Here is a 21,249-nt window from a genome sequence, read left to right on the forward strand (position 1 = left end):
ACTGCTCTTAACTACCTGATCCATCACACTTTCAGTCAGTCCTGAGTAAGTTGAAACTTTGCTAGATAAATTTCAGGAAAACTGAAACATTTGTTTCCAGCCACAGAACAAATGCCATTTTCTTGCTAGCGATCCCATCCTTCTCCCTGACAATTGTCTTAAGCTGAACAAAACTATTTGTAACTTGGGCTTATTTGTTCCAGAAATCAATATCTGACTACATCCACTTTAAAAATAGTATCCTTCTAACCCAATAATACAGCCTATCTTCATCCTAACTCAGTTCATCTACTGCTGAAACTCTTAACACAGCTTGTTATCTCTGGATATATCTATTCTGATGCTCTACTATTGAAACTTCCAGCTTCAATTCTGCAAAAGCACCTGCTAACCCAAAACTCTGCTGCTTGTGTCATGTTATATTTTTATCTCACTGCTCACTGACAAATATTGACTCCTAGTTTAATCCCTCATCTTTTAAATTCTCATTCTGTTTTCAAACCCTTCCATGGTTTGTCCCTCCTTGTTTTAGTAACCACAGACACCAGGTCCACCCTGCTCACATCTACCAATACTCTGCTCACAATCCTGGTATGACATTTAATTCCTGAAGTTTTTGACTTCATATTTGAGCCATCTCTTCATAACACTGCCCAACTTAACTCCCTTGTCAGCTCATCTCCTGTTGAAACCCTCATCCACATCTTTGTTAACCCTAGAATCAAGTAATCCAACGTACTCCTGAATGGTCTCCCATGCTGTTGGCCGAAGGACCTGTTCCTGAACTGTTATAGAGTCATAGAGATGTAGAGCATGGAAACAGACCCTTCGGTCGAATCCCTCCATGCCGACCAGATATCACAAACCAATCTAGTCCCACCTGCCAGCACTCGGCCCATATCCTTCCAATTCCTTCCTATTCATATACCCATCCAAATGCCTCTCAAATGCTGCAATTGTACCAGCCTCCACCACATCCTCTGGCAGCTCATTCCATACACAGACCACCCTCTGCGTGAAAAAGTTGCCCCGTAGGTCTCTTTTATATCTTTCCCCTCTCACGCTAAACCTATGCCCTCTAGCTTTGGACTCCCCCACCCCAGGAAAAAAAGACTTTGCCTATTTATCCTATCCATGCTCCTCATAATTTTGTAAACCTCTATAAGGTCACCCCTCAGCCTCCGACGCTCCAGGGAAAACAGCCCCAGCCTATTCAGCCTCTCCCTACAGCTCAAATCGTCCAACCTTGGCAACATCCTTGTAAATCTTTTCTGAACCCTTTCAAGTTTCACAACATCTTTCCGATAGGAAGGAGACCAGAATTGCATACAATATTGTTCTACAAACTTGAGATCATTCACCTGCATCTTAACTTGCAATAAGTCCCATTTTTGCATCACGACTGGGTTCACTGATCTTTCCATGTCATGCAGTAATCGGATTTTAAAATTTTCATTCAAAAAACCCCTGAAAAACTGCAAATGCTGCCTGACCCGCTGAGCTTTTCCAGCAATTTCTGTTCTTAAAATTTTCATTCTTGTTTACAATATGGCTCCTCCTCTCTAAATCTCTCCAGCACCATAACCCTCTAAGATAACTATGCTCCTCAGATTCAGACATCTTGCACCTTTCCAAGTTTAAGTGCTTCATCATTGGTGCCATGTCTTCAGTTGCAAGGCCCCAAGTTATGGAATTCCCTCCCACTCTACTTCACCTTTCTCTGTAAGGCACATTAAAACTCAACGCGGACCACATCTGCAGTCATCCAACCCAATGTGCCCTTTGAGGGTCAATATCATACTTTGTTTTATAATGCTCCTGTGAAGCACTTTGGAATGTTTTGTTCCATTGAAAAGGTACTACGTAAACATTTAAAATTATTAAAACCTCTATACTCCCTCAATGGAGACATTTTATACAGAATATTCTACCATTGATGGCTGTGCTTTCACTTTCCCAGGTCCTAAACTTCTACACTTCAGGTAGGAAGGTAGATCTTCCTTAAGATGTTCCTTAAAATGTACTTCTTCCACCATACTTTTCTATCTTCATATTGCCTTATACATCACGATATCAAACCTTTCTCCTCTGGACTGATTTATGACATTTAACATTCCAAACATGGTACATAAAGTACAGTTGGTTATTACTTGGTGTCTTGATGCTTGGTTGTGTGGAGAATAAGCAATGCTTTTGCAAATTTTAGAATTTCTTATGGCTAAACATCATTGAATGGGTTATGTAAAAAGTTTTGTTGTCAAGTTCACCTGAAAACTAGTCACATGAATTATTTCTTCTGGCACACAGACATTAATACAAGTTCTCTGATTTTGTTCATTTTTCAGTTGGCTGACATTCTTAACTACTTGCACCATAATCTTGTTGTGTCTTTCTGTCTCTGCACAATATCAAATCAAGACATAAATCTAACAGTTTCCTGATCACAAGGGTCTAACAATGCAATATTTACGGACTTTTGGAACAGCAACAGAAAATGGAGGAGATTCCAATAGATTTGGGAGTGAGATATAAACTAGAGTTCCCAGGCATGCTGTCTCAGACTTGGCAAGTGCAAGGATGCTGGCTTTGATTTATAAATGACTATGTCTACATATGGAAGCTGCTTCTTCATTGCAAAAACGAAAAAAAGGGAGAAATTGCTGGAGAAAGCCCAAACAAGAACAGACTTTCCAAGTTTTATGAGGTCAGGATAACTTTCTGTTTGAGAGCATTGACTATGACAATTTCAAAACAGGCAAACTCTGTAGTGGACATTTTCTTTGAAACAATGAAGCTGGGAATGGAGTCAGGAGTGATGGGCACACTGGACCGTTGAAATGAACAGCAAAAGTGATTCTGCTTCATTAAAAGCCAAGTAAAGTTCAATTATTGAAGATGATGCACTTGCTACCATCACCACAGAGATACAAAAAAGAACAAAACAGCACAGGAACAGTCCCTTGGCCCACCAGACCTGCACAGACATGTCTTTTGAAACTATAAACTTTTGCCTCTACAGACTGTATCTCTCTATTCCCTGCCTATTCATACATCTTTAATAAACTCTTATCAAATTTGAATTAAGCTACTTTTTTTGAATAGGTTTCAGGAAAGCCCCTACCCTTTCCAATTTCCCCAGACACGTACAGCTTTTTAATAAGAAAAAAGCATTGCACTGCACTGTTTCAACGAGGTTTAAAAAACATGTCTCAAGCAGTTTGTTACTCGTTTGACTGCTCGTTGTAAATTATTTCAAGCTACTTTAAAACAATGTTTAGCAGTTCTGTTTATCATGCATTGACAGTATTCTCCTTCTGGCTTGCTGAGGTTATCCATTGAGAAGCTCAGTTGTACTGACTTAGACAATTTTAGTTTGGTACCAACTGAGATGACTGAATTCAGCCGAGATAGCCATAATAAATAGCATTGATCCTGATGTCGCGGAGTAATGGGGGAGTTCTATAGTCAAGTTTAGTATTTCTAATGGCTATGCATCAGGAAGCCAAAGTTGTTCATCCAATACTATGCAACAAACCATGATGGAAACAAATATATGTGGGCACTGAGTGAGTGGAACCTCGGAAAGGCTAAGGAAATTAGAATTTAACTGACGTGCAATAGATTTTTTTTTAAAGTTGTGTTTTGACAAAACAAAGTTTTTAAAATGCTGAATTTTAAAAATTCTTTCGTGGAATGCCAATGCCGCCTGCAAAATCTGAGCACTTGCTGCACATCCCAAACTGCTTTTCAGAAAGCGGTAGCTAGCTGCATTCTTGAACTGCTACACTCCATCTAGTTTTGGTAAACTCAATGCGACATAACACACCACAGGCTGGCTGAACATAGATTCAATCCAGCATATCACCAATGAGAAACATGTGATTTCAATTGTAACGTCCAGCTGTGGAGACAGCATGAACAAAACTCAAAACTGTATCGTAATGAAATATTATTCTTCAAGCTGTGCCCTTATTTAATCCACAACATTCAAGTAGTCCTCTAACCATATACCATCTCCTACTATACCATTGTTGCATATTACTGAATCTTAACTCAACATGGAGCCCACAGGCACAATGAAGCAGGTCTGCAGGTAGAACCATAATGACCTCATGTCATGGTCTGACTGACATGAGTGCAAGATTTAACCTTTCAGAATTTTAAAAACAATTAACTCTACTGCTATAATGCTTTGGGATTAGATACCATCTGCTTTCACATAAGGCACATAATCAAAAGCTGTTCCAGTTTTCTCCAAAACCTTTAATGATTTAATTGATTTTCTACCTCGCGACATGCAATTAAATATTAGCTTGCATTGCAACCACGGTTGGACATAGTTCACAAATATGAATTCCTTTACCCAACTGTGTCTAAATATATTTACATTAATTCATGTTAATGCAAATGGATAAGATACATAAAATGACAAAGTACACTAATCCTACTTGTTCATAACTACTTAATACATAATTTTCAGCTAAAGCCATGTGCACAATAAACTAAAAAATACCATTCCCTACCCTTTACTTGTTGGCATTTAATATTCTTCTTTTGATTTGTTACAATTTTAATTCCCTTACCTTCTATTCTTTACGGCAAGGAAGGAGGGGTTGTCTTTTAAAAATAAAGATTAAGAAATAAACAATAAGAAAAAAAACCCAATAGGTTTATTGCGAGTGCTAAGAATACCTAAGTAATTCAGGCCGACGGTAACACCACTGTGCCAGTGCCTAGTCTTTTGAAAGAGACATTTTGAATATTGTTAGGACCAATGTCTTTTTATTTTTGTGCTTTTGAAAACCAGGGACCTAAATGAGAAACAACAGTAGTTGAAGGGCTAGCTGTAATTTTTTAAAAAGTAATCTGACAAGCATCATAAATAGCTGTCTGAACACAGTAATTATAGTGTCATACAGTTGTACAGCATGGAAACAGACCCTTCCGTCCGACTCATCCATGCCGAACAGATATCCTAAACTAATCTTGTCCCATTTGCCTACACTTTTGCCATTTGCTCACACCCCTCCAAATCCTCCCTATTCATATACCCATCCAGATGCCTTATTAAATGTTGTAATCGTACCAGCCTACACCACTTCCTCTGGCAGTTCATTCCATACACGCACCACCCTTGGCATGAACAAGCTGCCCCTTTTAAAATCTTTCCCCTCTCACCTTAAATCTGAGTTCTCTAGTTTTGGAGTCCCTACCCTGGGGAAAAGACCCTGGCTATTTACCCTATCATGTCCCTCATGCCTTTATAAACCTCAGGTCACCCCCCAGCCTCCAAACAAGGTGGCTGTAGACGATTGGAGCCGAGGAGTTGTGTACTGATGTGCAGGGTGGCAACAAGAAGTTGACTGATTACTAGTTCATCAGCCAATGACAAAGGCGGGTGCCTGCCAAAATCATCTGATTGGCTGTCAGGTAACTGAACAGGTTTGGGCTGGGAGCAAGCTACGGAAGGTTTTGACCTCCGCCTACTCAATTCTCTGCAGTCAAAACCCATTTTAAACCTTACGAAAATCAGTCATCTTTCCTTCAGCAGTTGGTGATGGGGAGCACGAGGGGGCATAGCTTTAAATTGAGGGATGACAGATATAGGACAGATGTCAGAGAGTAATAAGGGTATGGAATGCTTTGCCTGCAACGGTAGTAGATTCGCCAACTTTAAGTACATTTAAGTCGTAATTGGACAAGCATATGGACGTACGTGGAATAGTGTAGGTTAGATGGGCTTCAGATTGGCATGACAGGTCGGCGCAACATCGAGGGCCGAAGGGCCTGTACTGCACTATAATGTTCTATGTTCATTCTAAGCTGTGATCTTTAACTGATTAAGTCAAAAGATCCTTTGTGAATGAGCAAGCCACCTTGTGTCATTTGTAAACCAGTGGAAGCTTCGGAAGACAACTTGTGAAAAGCAACAGCACAAGAATCATCTCAGCAACCCATAAGCAAAAACCAGAGTGTGACTGTGTATCTGCGCATGTGGGTAAGGGAGAGGTTTATATGGGGATTAGCATTTAAGTTTGCAGTGTTATATGCTGATAATTTATAACTGCTTACCTAAACCTGAGTTTAATTATTAAAGTTCAGAAATCTGGTATAATCTGGGTGTAAAAATCAGGGAAATTGGGGAATATTGTACTTATTTAACAATCATAGAATCACAGAAGCAGCTCTACTGCCCAGCAAGTCTGTACTGCCATAGCTACACTAAAACTACACTAATCCTACATTTTAAATCACTCATGGGATGTAGACATAATTAGCTGGCCAGCATTTAGTGCCCGTCCCTAGTTGACCTCGAAAATGTGGTGGTGAGCTGCTTTCTTAAACCACTGCAGTCCGCAGAACTGACCCACAATACCACGGAGGAGGGTGCTCCAGGATTTTGGCTCAGCAACAGTAAAGTAACGATGATATATTTCTGATCAGGACGGTGAATGGCTTGGAGAGGAACTTGCATTCTCATTTGGTATTCTCATTTATCTGCTGCCCTTGTACTTCTAGGTGGAAGTGGTCATGGATTTGGAAGATGCTGTCTAAGGAGCTTTGGTGAATTTCTGCAGTGCATCTTGTTGACAGCTTACATCACTGTTACTGAGTACTGGTGGAGGAGGGAGTGGATGTTTGTTGATATGGTTCCAATCAAGCAGGCTGCTGCATCTTGGATGGTGTCAAGCTTCAAGAGTTTTTAAAGCTGCACCCATCCAGGCAAGTGTGGAATATCCCATCACACTCTTGACTTGTACGTTGTACATGGTAGCCAGGTGGTGAATTATTTGCTGCAGTATTCTTAGCCTCTGACCTGCTCTTGTAGGCACTGTATTAATGCGGAGAAGCCAACTGAGCTTCTGGTCAATGGTAACTCCCAGGATGTTGATTGTAGGAGATTCAATGAATTTGTCAATTTTGGCAGTAGCTTCCAAATGTTAGTGAGGAGAACTTTGCAGGATTGATAGGGCTGCTTCTGTCGTCAGGTTTCATTCATTTGTATGATTAATATAACTGAGTGGCTTGCTAGACATTTCAAAGGCAGTTGAGAGTCAACCACCCTGCTATGGGTCTGGAGTCACATGTAGGCTGGACCAGGCAAGGACAGCTGATATTCTTCTCTGAAGGACATTAGTAAACCAGATGGGCTTTTCTGACAATCGACAAATGGTCTGATGGTCATCAGTAGGTTCTTAATTCCAGATTTTTCTTTTGCTGCCATGGCAGGTCTTGAGCTCAGGTCCCCAGAACACTAGCTGAGTTTCTGGATTAATAGCCAAGTGATCATTTCACTAGGCCATTGCCTCCCCATTCCAGTACTTGGCCCACAGCCTTGAACGTTACAATGTTAAGTATTCTTCCAAGTACTTTTTAAAGGTTGTGAGGTTACTATAAGGTTCCGACCACCCTCTGGGTGAAAAAGCTTTTCCTCAAATCCTCTCTAAAATTCCTGCTTTTCTGACGAATTCAGGAATAGCAGCCAGTGCTCTACCACAGTGAATCATAACATAATGGATCCTAAGTTCTATCCTGAAGAGTACGGAAGTTCTCACCAGTGATTTGAATAACAATTTGTCCCTAACTACAATGTAAAAACAAATTTGGTCAATACAACATTGCTGATTTGGGGAGCTGGCAATGTGCAAACTAATTATCAAGTTTGCTGTGGCTTTGGATTATGAAAGGCTGACATAAAAATCTAAGATTTTCTTTTCCTTTACATGCTTGAAAACCTAAAAGCAAAATGAGAAAAAACAGGAAATATTCAGCACGTTAGGCAGCAGCTGTCTAAAAAGCTCAATTGCTTGGCAGACCCTAAGCTGCCACTGTCGTCTGGCAGGAATCTCATCCAGGCTAATTGCATCAACGCATTTCAGACGTACTTTAAACAAACAAGACAAACAGTTATTCAATCTTCTGATAAATAAATACATTGCTTGGTAAGTGACTTGTACGCACCTTTAATGACTTGTTCTGGCTGTGTGCAAAGAGGAATTAATGGGGCACTGCAATCATTGTCATAATCACCAGATGCTCTAAAATTCTGAATACCCTTCATGGACTGCAAAACAAATTATGAAAACTTTAACTTAATATCCATGCATATTTTCCTACGTACATACATCTTAAAACTGCAAGTAGACCTGCTCAGCAACGAAGTTGAAGTTTCAGGGGGACAATGGCTTCTTTAATTTCATAATTTTTGATTACATTAGTGTGTGTGTCTCTCTCTCTCTCAGCTAATATAACAGAGAAGGTTTAAAGGATATTTAATGCATATGGTCAAAGTAATGATCTGACACGATGATATGATGATAACCGGAACAAGACAACAGTCGGACAAGATGACATGGAACGTGCTGTCTGATGGGGCAGTAAAAGGATATTCTATAGTAAGCTTTAAAGACAGAATTGGATACATAGCTGAATACAAACATTTTGCAGGACAATACTAGTAAAATGGGGAATGTGGTTAGCAGAGGCAAAATGGTTAGAATGGCCTGTTTAGATTCCTTACAGCGTGGAAACAGACCCTTCGATCCAACCAGTCCACACTGACCCTCCGAAGAGTAACCCACCCAGACCCATTTCCCTCTGACTAATGCACCTAACACTATGGGCAATTTAGCATGGCCAATTCACCTGACTGGCACATCTTTGGACTGTGGGAGGAAATCAGAGCACCTGGAGAAAACCCACGCAGACATGAGAAGAATGTGCAAACTCCACGCAGTCACCAGAGGCTGGAATTGAACCTGGGACCCCAGTGCTAACCACTGAACCACTGTGCTGTCCCAATGTTTCTACATTGTATCCTTTTAATAAACTTTGAGTGTCACCTATGATATTTGCTTACAATGCCTTTTAATAGTCTTCTTATTCAAGGATGTTATAGAAGCAGTAGCATGATTTTTTTTTAAAAGTCCTAAACTTAAACATTCAATACACAAAGCATGAAGCTCATACACTTCACTGATTCGTAACAAGAAGTCATCAACGTAAAAGTTGGTTTAATTTGAGACCTGGATTGTTGAGCAATGTTTTCTGTTGACCTTATTTGAGTTAAAGCCATGAGCTGGATTGTGCTTACCTAGCCCCTTGGCTGAAAGATCATGGTTACTCGGGCAGGGAAAACAAAGAAGAGAATGTCCAGATCTGAGGACCTTACAAAATTAATTCTAATATGTTTATCTTATTCAATAAACTTCTTTGATGATAAACTGCTTTCGCTGCCTATTCTGCACTCTCTCACACGGTCACGATGCTACAACAGCAATTGAAACATAATTTCATAAAACGTCCGTAAATCTCAGGTGGGAATGCTGATGCCACAACTCCTATGCTGCATATTTAAATCATTTCACTCCAAAAGAAAATAGTAATTGGGCTCCCATTTCATCTATGGAAACACAAATGGAGTCATACATGCCTCAAAATGTTAACGGTTTCTTGCTGAACGGATACGACCAGACAGCTGAGCTTCTCCAACACACCGTTAGGATCAGATTTCCAGCATCTGCAGTATTTTGCCTTTACTACATGTATAGCACGTTGTGGTATGTGCAAAGGTTTTAAGAAATGCTTTCTCCTCTCCATTTTAGAACAACCAATTCAGCAGGACAATTTAGAGCTAAACAATGAAAGACTTCCACATTAGGTGGCAAGATAAGCAGAGAGTGATGCCATCCTATTTTTCCACGACGGCAAATTGCACACTCTCCCTCCAAAAACCAGCATTTGAACAAAAAAGACCTGAAGATGGGTTTCTTGTTTGAACCAGCAATTTTAAGTTTTGTATTTTACTGAAGCCATCAAACTACTGAACTTACGGACTAAACCATAAATGTATGGGTGGGTAAGAACTGGAACTTAGCAAAAGGGACTATTCCAGGGTGCAACTAAACAAAAAATAATCCCTTTAGATTTTGGGCTAGCAGAGTAGGAAACAGAAGGATGGACAACAAAAAAGTGCTCAAGATTGAGGGGCTCGGTGTATGCATCAATATAGTAGTCCTACAAATTACCCTTAGAGCATGCACATTAGCAGATTTGATGCCAAGACAAAATGCAGCTGATAGATGATTAAGATCTATGTAATATTTGCATTAAATAAGTATGCTGCAGACTGGAAGAGCACAAACATATTCACCCATTTATTCACTGACGATTTTGTGGTGGCCACCCAGATGGCTGGAGCTGGGTCAGCTGATCGATCAATCTCCATCTGCAAAACACATTGAAATACGACGACATTAAAAGGAAGCACAAATATAATACCTCTTAATGACAGAATGAACCTCAATGAAGACTAAGAAAGTGCTATGTTGAAATGATTTTCTTGATATTACTGAAAACTTACTAGATGCTCAGGTCTCTTGTAAATCGGGATTTATATCTTAATAAATCAATTGCTACACAAAAATATAAGGATTTTATTGAAATGGGTTTGGCCCACTTATGTGGAAAGGGATTACCGAAGATTTTTTAAATGACCAACTGAACACTTGGTGGGGAAGCCTGAAAGTGATCTTCTGTGCAACAACTGATATACTTTGGAGTGAAATGGACAACATCTTCCACAACTGCTTAATGAATATTAGCAAACAAGATGGAGGTATGTATCAGCCTGGTCCAAAAACCAGCAATCACAAGCTGGAGGAACAAGAACATCAGCAACTGAGACATTACTGATGGCCCTCGTCTACTCAGGGTGCCAGTACAGACGGGAAGTAGTCGGGCAACTGTGTCCTCCCAGAATAGACCACAGCATAAGTGCAAAATTAAAGTTCTTGCTCGACACTTGCATTGTAACAAGAAAGAAAAATGGCAAATCTGCCAAGTTGTGCACTACTGCCATACTGAAATGGATCTATGCACAATTATGGGCAGAATACCATGCCAGCACAGAATGCATATGAGGTGGTGGGGGTCAGGCAGAACAAAATTAAATCAAATGGAGGTCGAGGATACACATTTTACTCTTCTTAGGTGAACAGAATCCTACTGCATGGGTAGGTTGAGAGGTTGGTGAAATCTTTCAAGAAGGATTTATGGAAAATAAAAGTCGTCACAACATTGAGGCAAATTGTACAGAAAATAATTTGCAATTTATACACCTTCCTGGAATTGCCTGTTCACCCACAAAAAATTAGATAGGAGCTTTTTGACAAAGGAACCCTGAATTGAGTGTTGCTCTGCATTTTTTCTTCTCCCAGAAATGCAGAAAATACAGCTAGCTTCTGTATCCAGATCAATCAAAATGGCCCAACAGTCCAAGCCATTCTTATACGCCACTTGATCCACCTTCTATATTTCTTCATCTAAATCTATTACTGTAACTCTCTCTACCTTCCATACAATTTGTTTCAAACACTTCCTGGATGATGGCATTTTCCAGTTTTACCAGACTACAAACTAAAAGTGTCTTTAAAAATAAGTTTCTTTTCCCCTGAATTTCCTATTGGATTTCTTGACTATTTTATGTTGATGTTTTTCATCACGTGGAAAGATTCCCTGCAATTCACTGCCAAACATTTCATGATTTTAAAGCTCTTTATTAGATACCTTCTCAGCCGTTTTAAGCAAAAGAACAAAGATCCAGTCTGTTTATCCTTTTCTGAAATGTTGTGCCCGATTGAACCAAGGTTCAATACAGGTTCAGCTCAACTCAAGCAAGAGACACCTTATTTTAGAACATAGAAGAATACAGCGCAGTACAGGCCCTTTGGCCCTCGATGTTGCGCCGATCCAAGCCCACCTAACCTACACTAGCCCACTATCCTCCATATGCCTATCCAATGCCCGTTTAAATGCCCATAAAGAGGGAGAGTCCACCACTGCTACTGGTCGGGCATTCCATGAACTCACGACTCGCTGAGTAAAGAATCTACCCCTAACATCTGTCCTATACCTACCACCCCTTAATTTAAAGCTATGCCCTCTCGTAACAGCTGACTCCATAAGCGGAAAAAGGTTCTCATGGTCAACCCTATCTAAACCCCTAATCATCTTGTACACCTCTATCAAGTCACCCCTAAACCTTCTTTTCTCCAATGAAAACAGCCCTAAGTGCCTCAGCCTTTCCTCATACGATCTTTAAAAGTCTGCATTCACTAGTTCTAGAGCTCCCATGAGGGGCAACATCCTCTCAGCATCTATTCTTTCAATCTCACTCAATCATCGATGTTACAAATAAGATGGCCACTCGTTCTTCTTGACATAAGGTCTCGTGCTTGGTTTTCTTTATGGCCTTGCTAACCTGTGATATCATTTTGTTGCTAGTGCCTAAGTGCACCAAGATCCCTCTATTGCTCAATCACATTTAGATTTGTACCTTCTAAGTGATTAGTGAGTTTATTATTCTTCCACAATCTCAATTGTCTGAACTTAATCTGTCAATTATTTGCCCATTCTCTAACTTTATTAATGTCCTCCTGTAATGTCTTCTATATGAACATAAAAGTAAAAATGTGATTAAACAGGCAATTAAACATCAAACAGGAGACTTTCACTTGGATGTAGGGGACATGGCTGAGATGTTAAGCTAATACAAAAGAGAAGGATACGGCCCAAGCCATGGTGAGAGAGGAGAAAACGCCATCACAACAAGGGTTTAAAATTAATAAAGAAGTCGTCTTAGATAGATTGTCAGTTCTTAAAGTACATCCCATCTGCTTTAGTCTTGCATGCTAATTTATGTGGGTCTTTCTGAAAGGCTTTCTAAAATCCAAATCCACCAACTGGTTCTCCCTTAAATATTCCACTAGTAACAACGCTCAAAACAAAAACCTCCAGTAAGTTTGTCAAATATGATGTGATTTTTCTTTTATAAATCCTGGTTAATTTTGTGTAATCCCATTGTAAATTTACAAATGCCCTGCTATCATATCCTCATAGTAGACTATGAATTAAAAAAAAATTAATTCACGAGATGTGGCTGTTACTGGCCTGACCAACATTTATTGTTGTACCCAACTGCCCAGAGGATAAGTTCAAACTTCACAAAATCAGAACATTAACCTAGACCTCTGGATGACAGGTCTAGTGATATGAACATTATACCACCACCTCTCCCAAATGACATGAGGCTAATTAGCATGTAATTCCCTGTTTTCCTATTTTCTTTTAAGAATAGTAGGACTACATTTGCCATCTTCCGATCTGCCAGGAACGTTTCAGAATTTACGGAATTTTGGAAGATGACAACCAAACCATCCATGATTTTCACAGCTGCCACCTTTAGGAGCTGGGGATGTAGATTTTCACTTTCAATTCCATTAATTACTCCAGCAGCTTTTTAAAAAAAAAACTAATACTAACTTCCTCCTACTAAATTGACTCTTGCTTCTCAATCATTTCTGGAAAGTTATTTGTCTTCTTCTGTGAAGAACAGAACTGAAACGGTTATTCAATTGCTATGCCATTTCCTCCTCCTTCAATAATTCTCCCGTTTCAGGCTGTAAGTGACCTACATTTATCTTCACCAGCCTTTTCCTTTTTACATACTTAAAAGTTGACTGTAAAAGCTTCTATACGTTTCTTGCAAGTTTACTTAGACTCTATTTAGTCCTCAGTCAATCACTTGGCTCTCCTTTGATTTCTAAACTCCACCCAGTACTCAGACTTGCTACTATTTTTCTAGCAACTCTACGACTCTTCTTTGGATTGAATACTATAGTTACTTTCTTTTGTTAGCCATGGTTGGGCTGCTTTATCGGTTATATTTTTGTACCAGAATGGAAGGTATAACTGGCACAATAAATGCCTTCATTTCTAAATGTCAGCCATTGCCTGTCTGCTGTCATGCTTTAATGAAGTTACCAACTGGTTGTAGCTAACCATGCCTCATAACTTAGTAGTTCAATTTGTTTCTTATTAACTAGGGTTTTAGGCTGGGCGACTTCATTTTCTAAGCTAAATGAAGAATTCTATCATATTGTGGTCAGCCTTCCCCAGTGATCCTTGCATAAAAATATCAATTAAATCCCTTCTCACTGCACAATACCACATCTACGACAGAATCTTCACTAGTTGGCTCCTAAGGATACTGGCCTTTAAAAAAAAACACTTTAGGAATTCAGCCATTATTTCTAATGTGATTTACTTGGTCTATGTATGTTAAAGTCACCCATGATTCCTGTACCTCACTAATTGCTGGTTGAATGCCAACCCCTACCATCCTGCTACTATTTGGAGGCCTTCAGACAATACCCACAAATGCTCCCACCGCTTTGCTTCTTGGCTCCACCCAGATGATTTTCAAAGCCAATATCCTTCATCACTATTGCCCTATTCCTTTAGTGATAAAACATTAATTACCTACTTTTCTTTTTCCCTGTCCTTGCTAAATATTGAATATCTCTGGACATCTAATTCCCAGCCCTAATCATCCTACAGCCATGTACTGTTAATTGCAATCATATTATACCTGCTTTCATGGCTATTTCTACTGTCAGTTCATCCGTTGTAGAGTGAATGCTGGATGTATTCAGATACAGTACCGTTATAGAGATGTACAGCACACAAACTGACCCTTTGGTTCAACTCTCCCATGCCAACCAGATATCCCAACCTAACCTAGTCACATTTGCCAGCACTTGGCCTATATCCCTCCAAACCCTTCCGATTCATATACCCATCCAGATGCCTTTTAAATGGTGCAATTATCCCAGCCTCCACCACTTCCTCTGGCAGCTCATTCTATACATGCACCACCCTCTGCGTGAAAACGTTGCCCCTTAGATCTCTTTTATATCTTTCCCCTCTCACCCGAAACCTATACTCTCTAGTTCTGGACTCCCCCCACCCCAGGGAAAAGACCTTGCCTATTTACCCTATCCATGCCCTTCATGATTTTATAAACCTCTATGAGGTCACCCCTCAGTCTCCAACACTCCAGGAAAAACAGCCTCAGCCTATTCAACTCCTCCCTATAGATCAAACACTCCAACCCTGCCAACATCCTTGTAAATATTTTCTGAACCCTTTCAAGTTTCACAACATCCTTCCGATGGCCTAACCATTGTCCTGTACAGCCACAACATGACCTCCCAACCCCTGTACTCAATACTCTCACCAATAGAGGAAAGTATACTAAACGCTTTCTTCACTATCCTATCTACCTGTGACTCTACTTTCAAGAAGCAATGAACCTGCACTCCAAGGTCTCTTTGTTCAACAAAACACTTTTTTGTGCTATGGACCTATTTGCTGCCAGCAGTCATTTCCTCTGCTTTCAATTTTTCTCTTCAGTTTCTCACTTTGTTTCCTTTCTTGTTTCTCCCTACTCCAATCCCCCTGCCACTTGAGTTTAAACATTCCCCACAGTATTAGTAAATGACTTGGGAGGACATCAGTCCCAATACAGCTTGCCCACGAAAAAAGACAGTTTCTTGTTGCCTGCCATTTCAAACACCAACCTATTCCCTGGCCAACATTTGTTTCAGACTTGCTGCAGTACTCCAGCAAAGTTCAGCGCAAGCTGGAATAACAGCACCTCATTTTCTGCTTGGGATTCTTGCAGCCTTCTGGACTCAATATCCGGAACAAGAACAATAAGAACAAAGAAAATTACAGCACAGAACAGGGCCTTTGGCCCTCCAAGTCCGCGCCAATCCAGATCCTCTGTCTAAACCGGCCGTCTATTTTCTAAGGATCTGTCTCCCTCTGCTCCCTGCCCATTCATATATCTGACTACATACATCTTAAATGACAGTATCGTGCCCGCCTCTACCACCTCCGCTGGCAACGCATTCCAGGCACCCACCACCCTGTGTGTGAAGAACTTTCCACGTATATCTCCCCTAAACTTTTGCCCTCTCACTTTGAACTTGTGACCCCTAGTAATTGAGTCTCCCACTCTGGGAGAAAGTTTCTTGCTATCCACCCTGTCCACATCTCTCATGATTTTGTAGACCTCAATCAGGTCCCTCCCTTCCCACCCCCCCCGCCCCTCCACCCCACCCCACCTTTAACCTTCTTCTTTCCAATGAAAATAATCCTAATCTACTTAACCCGTCTTCATAGCTAGCACCTTTCATACCAGGCAACATTTTGGTGAACCTCCTCTGCACCCTCTCCAAAGCATCCACATCCTTTTGGTAATATGGCAGTATTCCAAATGCAACCGAACCAAAGTCTTATACAACTGTAACATCAGCTGCCAACTCTTGTACTCGATACCCTGTCCGATGAAGGAAAGCATGCCGTATGCCTTTTTGACCACTCTACTGGCCTGCGTTGCCATCTTCAGAGAATAATGGACCTGAACACCCAGATCTCTGTACATCAATTTTCCTCAGGGCTTTTCTATTTACTGCACAGTTTGCTTTTAATTTCGATTTTCCAAAATGCATCACCTCGTATTTGTCTGAATTGAACTCCACCTGCCATTTCTCTGCCCAGCTCTCCAACCTATCTATATTCTGTTGTATTCTCTGCCAGTCCCCTTCAATATCTGCTACTCCACCAATCTTAGTGTCATCTACAAACTTGCTACTCAGGCACCCTCCAACTTCCTCCAAATCTTTTATGTATATCATAAACAACAGTGGTCCCAGCGTGGATCCCTGTGGAACACCAATTGGTCACAGGTATCCATTTTGAGAAAGTCCTTTCCACGACTACTCTGTCTTCTATTGCCCAACTAGTTCCATATCCATCTACCTAGAACATCCTGGACCTCATGCAACTTCACCTTCATGGGCCTACCATGGGGAACCTTATCAAATGCCTTACTGAAGTCCATGTATATGACTTCCCTTCCCTCATCAACCAACTTTGTCACCTCTTCAAAGAATTCTATTAGGTTTGTAAGACATGACCTTCCCTGCACAAACCCATGTTGCCTATCACTGATAAGCTGACTTTCTTCCAAATGGATATATATGTCCTATCACTCAGTATCTTCTCCAGTAGCTTCCCTACACGGATGTCAGGCTCACCAGTCTGTAATTACCTGGTTTATCCTTGCTACCCCTCTTAAACAAGGGGACAACATTAGTAATTCCCCAGTCCTTCGGAACGTTAACAGTATTCAAGCATACTGCAAAGATATCTGTTAAGGCTAGCTATTTCCTCTCTCGCTTCCCTCAGTAACCTGGGATAGATCCCCATCCAGACCTGGGGACAAGTCCATCCTGATGCCTTTTAGAATACCCAACACTTCCTCCCTCCTTCTGCCGAATTGACCTAGAGTAATCAAAGATCTATCCCTAACCTTAACATCCACCATATCCCTCTCCTCAGTGAATACCGACGCGAAGTACTCAATAAAAATCTCACCCCATTTTCTGATTCCACACGTATCTTTCCTCCTTTGTCCTAGAGTGGGCCAACCCTTTCCTTTGTTATCCTTCTGCTCCTTATATATGAATAAAAAGCTTTGGGGTTTTCCTTAACCCTGCTCACTAAGGATATCTCATGACCTGTAGCTGTATGATGTAAGAACTGGCAATGTGAACAGCAACGACCACATGTGCAGCAAGTGTGGAAGATCAGCAACCAGATTAGAATTGATGATCTAGAATCTGAGCTTCAAACACTGCAGCACATCCGGGAGGGGGAAAGAGTTACCTGGACGCCTTGTTTTAGAAGGCAGTCACATCCAGTAGATGAAGTAATTCAAATTCAGTAAGTGATCAGGGACAACAGGGTGTGACTGTAAGTGAAGCAGGTAGGGGGACTCTGAGTTCAGGACTGGAGGAGCCTCAGCCCTTGACCTTGTCCAACAGGAATGATATCCTTGCTCCCTGTATGGATGAGGGAAAGGGCTGTGGACAGGATGAGCCAGTTGACCACGGCACCATGGTGCAGAGGCCATTCAAGAGGGGGGAGCAAAAAGACAAGTAGTTGTTATAAGGGATTCTATAAGGAGGACAGATAGTATCCTTTGCAAGCCGGATCGGGAGTTCTACATGGTGTGTTACCTGGCCAATGCCAGGGTGCAGGACATCACCGGCCGGCTTAAAAGGATATTGCAGTGGGAGGGAGAAGATCCAGTTGTTGTGGTTCACGTTGGCACAAGCAACATAGGCAAGGCTAGGAAGGAGGACCTGTTTGGGGAGTATCAAGCACTAGGAAGGAAATTGAATAACAGGTCCTAGAGGGTCATAATCTCTGGATTACTGCCTGAGCCACGTGCGAATTGGCATAGGGATAGGAAAATTAGGGAAGGAAACACGTGGCTAAGAGATTGGTGTGGGAAAGAGGGATTGCATTTCATGGGACATTGGCATCAGTTTTGGAACTGGGGGAATCTGTGCCAATGAGGTCTCCACCTCAACCGATCTGGAACCAATGTTCTGGTGAAAAGGATAAATATGGTGGTTACTAGGACGTTAAACTTGTGAGTTGGGTGGAAAGGAAAGGGAAAGCAACAGGAAGTATGGAGTCAACTAGAAAGATAAGCAGCAGGTTAGCACGTTTGCAGTGTTTAAGTTCAAGGCAGACTAGGAATAAAGCAAGCAAGGAAGGAAGGATAACGTAGGACATATTACTAGAGATTTTGGAAATCATGAGGATAAGAAAGTTAGAATTAAGGCTTTACCTGAATGCTTGTAGTATTCATAACAAAGTAAATGAATTAACAGCACAAATCATCGTGAATGATTATGTGGTAGACACCTCACAGATGTGGTTGCAGGGGGTTCAGGAGTGACAGTTAAACATCCAAGGAATTACAACTTATCGAAAAGACAGGAAGATGGGTAGACGGGACGGGATTGCCTTGTTAGCTAAGAATTAAATTAAATCTATGGCACTGAATGACATAGGGTCAGATGATGGAGTGTGTGGGTGGAGTTGAGGAACACAAAGGCAAAAAAACCATAATGGGAGTTATGTACTGACCGCCCAGCAGTGGTCAGGACCAGGGGCACAAGATGTACCAGGAAATAGATCGGGCATGTCAGAAAATAAAGGTCACGGTGACCATGGGGGAACCTCAATTGGCAAATGGACTGGGTGAATAATATTGCCGGTGGACCCAACGAAAAGGAATGCTTACAGGATGGCATTTTGGAGCACCTTGTGATGGGGCCCACAAGGGACCAGGCTATTCTGGACTTAGTTCTATGTAATGAGCCAGACTTTATAAAAGATCTTAAAGTAAGGGAACACTTAGGAGGCAGCAATCAGAATATGGTAGAGTTCAGTCTGCAGTATGAAAGAAAGAAGGCAAAATCGGATGGAATGGTGTTACAGTTAAATAAAGGTAGTTACAGGGGCATGAGAGAGGAACTGACAAAAATCGACTGGAAGCAGAGCCTAGCGGGGAAGGCAGTACATCAACGACAGGAATTTCTGGGTGTGATGGAAGACACAGTACAAAGGTTCATCCTTCGATGACTGGAGGAAGAATGCCTCATCTTCTGCATTGGGACCCTTCAACCACAAGGCATCAACAGCGACTTCACTAGTTTCTAACCCTCCAACCCGGCACTGTCCTCTTGACTGGATCTGTCCATCTTCCTTCCCACCTATTCGCTCCACCCTATCACCATTATCCTCCATCTGCATCCACCTTCCTTCCCCCCGACCCTCCAAGTTATCTCTCAGCCCCCTTCCCCCTACCCCTCACATTCCTGAAGAGCTTATTCCCGAAATGTTGACTCTTCTGTTCCTCAGATGCTGCCTGACCTGCTGTGCTTTTCCAGCACCACACTTTGACTCTTTCCTACAATGAGGAAACTAAATCAGATACGGGGGAGCATCAGTTTTTGGAATACATCACAAAGTTTGCCAACATGACCCCAACTGTCCGTGTGCTTGCCATTTCTCAAGGTGACCTTTCTGCCCTAGGACCGCTACAGTGTTCTAGTAAAGACCAAAGTCAGCTGAAGGAACAGCACCTCACTTGCATTTAGATTCTTTACATACTTTGGACTCTACATGGAGGTCAACAAAGCACAAATTCTGTCCTCCACTTTGATAGTTTCCCCTCCTCCTTTGTATCTGTACCTTCTTTATCATGCTTTCCTTTCAGTCAGAGTTCATCTTTAGTCTGTTATGAGCATCTACACTCCCCCCCACCCCCCACTTCATAATAACAATAAAAGTCCCAAGATTTCCACCTTTCTCATCTATTCCAAAGAGTTATTGACTCAAAATGCTAACTATGTTTCACTCTCCACAGATACTGCCTGCTGGGTTTTTTTTTCAACCACAATTTTATATTGCTTCCTATTTGAGAGTTCAGAACGTTGAGTTTTGTTCGTAAATAGGAAAGTACATTGATAGCGTTCAGCTTACTATTTTCACTGCTTTACCTTTGGTCGGTCTACAGTCTTCTATCTATTTTACTTGAGCACGGCAGTGTTGCCAAAAGTTCTGCCCAATTTTTACGGCTGTACCTTGAGAACTGGTGCTTTTTCCTCACAAATCAGAACTCTAATATCTGGGTTCCGGAGGTCTGTGCAGTAGATTTTGCGGTCTCGCCCTCCTGAGTAGACATGCGTAAAGGCTTCATTGACTTGCAGTGCCCAAACTCCTTCATCGTGGACCCTATACGTTGCTATGCACCTCTGCTGTCCCAAGGACCACAGGCGGATGGTCCCATCAGAGCTGCCAGATAAACACTAAGGGATAAAAAATGGAATGATGCTGTTATCAACACCAAAAAAAATGTTAAATTGTCACTTTTATTGGCTCGTGGAATGTGGGTGTTGCTGAATTGGCAAGTACTTATTATGCATCCCTAATGGCAAACAGAGTTGGTGTGATGGCTCACTCTTCACACAGAAACCATAGACAAATTAATACAGCAAACTTTTTATTAACCAGCATCTACAGGGGTCAGGAATGGGCCGGTTTATCAAAAGGTCATGTAAAAACATAAATGTGCATGGGGGTCATACACATCACTGTTGTGCTTTATTTACTGCATAAATCACTTAAATAATAATGCAACTTTGCCTTAAACAAAACTTGCCGGCAGAGAGCTCTCTCACTTGTACCCTCAACTCGGACATCGCAGAGATCGCAACAACACAATAAACTTCCAATATTTGCGGTATGTAATTTTTGCTGCTTTACCAAGAGTGCCAGTTAAAACAAAGTTTGCTGTATTCCATTTTCACATAAACACAGTCTATTGTGTCAATTGTGTGCAAGGTTTCTCCAACTCCTAGCTATCAATGAAATATTATGTCTTCACTTGGCATCTTGCCACAACAATCAGGCAAAGATCAGTATATAGCTTATTGAAACAATATTCCTCAGTACCACAGGAATCCCCAGTGTTGAACT

At 41.3% G+C, this 21,249-nt stretch overlaps 1 protein-coding gene across 2 annotated transcripts in view; it reads right to left on the reverse strand.

Moving 5' to 3' along the window:
* Positions 1-21,249, reverse strand: part of LOC140480836 (WD repeat-containing protein 48) — a 122,494-nt gene that overhangs the window by 29,452 nt on the left and 71,793 nt on the right. For both annotated transcript variants that reach the window (XM_072576301.1, XM_072576300.1), the window contains exons 8-10: positions 20,355-20,579; positions 10,154-10,228; positions 7,963-8,065 (exon numbers count right to left, since the gene is read on the reverse strand). In XM_072576301.1, coding sequence (XP_072432402.1) covers positions 7,963-8,065; positions 10,154-10,228; positions 20,355-20,579 — 403 coding nt within the window. The remainder of the gene's footprint in view (positions 1-7,962; positions 8,066-10,153; positions 10,229-20,354; positions 20,580-21,249) is intronic.

The sequence above is a fragment of the Chiloscyllium punctatum genome, chromosome 8 (assembly GCF_047496795.1).
Source record: "Chiloscyllium punctatum isolate Juve2018m chromosome 8, sChiPun1.3, whole genome shotgun sequence".
NCBI classification, from domain to species: domain Eukaryota; kingdom Metazoa; phylum Chordata; class Chondrichthyes; order Orectolobiformes; family Hemiscylliidae; genus Chiloscyllium; species Chiloscyllium punctatum.